The sequence below is a fragment of the Sphaeroforma arctica genome (assembly GCF_001186125.1).
Source record: "Sphaeroforma arctica JP610 unplaced genomic scaffold supercont1.5168, whole genome shotgun sequence".
In the NCBI taxonomy this organism is placed as follows: Eukaryota; class Ichthyosporea; order Ichthyophonida; genus Sphaeroforma; species Sphaeroforma arctica.
The window spans coordinates 1-1,983 of NW_014035390.1; the positions used below are offsets into that span (position 1 = coordinate 1).

The 1,983-nt window shown below is 37.6% G+C and overlaps 1 protein-coding gene across 1 annotated transcript; it reads right to left on the minus strand.

Moving 5' to 3' along the window:
• Nucleotides 1–1,165: 1,165 nt before the first annotated feature.
• Nucleotides 1,166–1,328, minus strand: SARC_14836 (hypothetical protein; the record flags this gene model as incomplete). Its single annotated transcript, XM_014291033.1, has 1 exon — nt 1,166–1,328. A coding segment is annotated over one exon (163 nt), but the record flags the coding sequence as incomplete, so codon positions are not given.
• Between the last annotated feature and the right edge of the window lie 655 nt (nt 1,329–1,983).

The window sequence follows — 1,983 nt, forward strand, 5'->3', positions numbered from 1 at the left end:
ACACACACACACACACACACACACACACACATATATATATATATATATACGCATATATACACACATACACACACACTATATATATATATACATACATATATACATACACACACATATATATATATATACATACATACATATATATACATACATAAATACATATATATATATATATATTTATATACAAATGTATATAAATCTATATTAATGAACATAAGTGAAATATGTAAGGAAAATTATACCCACACTTAATGGTTCGAAATGAGGTGTACCTGATTACAAGCCGTGTACTACACACATATCCATCTATACCTTCAACAAGGCATTACAACTAACTTTATTAGTAAACGCTAAAAACCACTCCTAACTCAGCACGTTGTATGCTTTTGTGGCCTACCCCTCTCTCTCCGCGGCTTCCAGCGCGTGAGCACGGTCTCTCATCATCGTTATCGCCTCATGAACACTGGCAGTGCCTGTGAGTGTTAATGGATAGTCATATAGGTAACGTTTGAGTGTTAATAGACAGTCATACGGATAACATATGGGTGTTCATAGACAGCCATACGGATAACGTATGAGTGGAGGTACGTGCGAGCGTAGAGCAGCGCTCCCACGTACATGTGGTGCTAACGGGAAATCTTAGTATTAAGCGTATGCGTGGCTAAACACGGTGTGGCTTAACGTGATGGGATATTTTATTTTGGCCCAGTCGCAGTAGCGCATGGCATTTACCACAGATACCTACATGCACCAAGTACTGGGAATAAATAACTCGACAGGTCAAATGGAGGTCTTAGATTTTTAACGCAATCGGCGTTAAATGAACAGTAACATACATGCGGCCATACCAACGATACCATATCAGCCAGACATCCAAAAAGCAATCCGTCGGAAAAGCCAACCACTCATGCATACAAACACACAGTACGAGGGATGACCCGTCTTTACTAGTCTAAACATAGACGTTTATTCGCAAAACGAAAACGATAAAACTATACGTTCTTAGCGGAATAGGATGTGTATGCATTCGTGCGGACAAGACCTGGTCAAGGACAAACTATAAACACCGTAAGACACAACGCCTCACACACCCCCAACGGCATCCCCACAAAGGCAAAACGTTCCGTCGTGGTTGTATAGGGAAGACACGGGACACACGACTTACCGTGGAAGCCGTATTTCATCTCGATAGAGTCGTAGTAGCGAATGACCTTGTCCACGTACTCCTTCTTGGTCTTGGCATTGCGACTGGGATGGAAGCTAGCTCTGAAGCCGTTGAGTACTATATCACGCAGAGTCGAGGGGCCTAGTTTGAAGTTCTTGACGGCCTGGATATATTCATTCAATAAGATGGAGCATTGTAGATACATATAACAATAATATTATAACAATAATAATAATAGTGTATTCATCAAAAGGAAATAGCATTTATGCAGTCATATACATTCAATGAGATGCAGCATTAAAGATATATATATATATATATATATATATGTATATATATAGATATAGATATATATGTATATATAAATATGTACATATATATATATAAATATATATAATAATAAAAATCAGCATATCATTGTTTATCTAAAGGACATAGCATTTATGAGAACATGTGCTATCAAGCGATATAACATTATACACAAAAACACGCACACACACACACACGCACGCACACACATATATATATACGTATACATATACATTTAATCAGCAATTCAAGACATCCTCAAACATAGCATATATAGGGGCTTGTATATTCAATGGGATATAGCATCCGAAAGAGTATATGTATTTAAAGACACCTAGCAATTGAAAGAATATATGCATTCAAAGCGATATATGCGTTTATCGGAATAGATGAATTCAACGGACTAAGTCCGAGGGTATCTATAGTATTTCAGTACGCGAATCAGCGTACTGGAATTCATTTCCGCATACGACCGCGCGCATTGTAATAGATTTCATCGAAATAAAGCG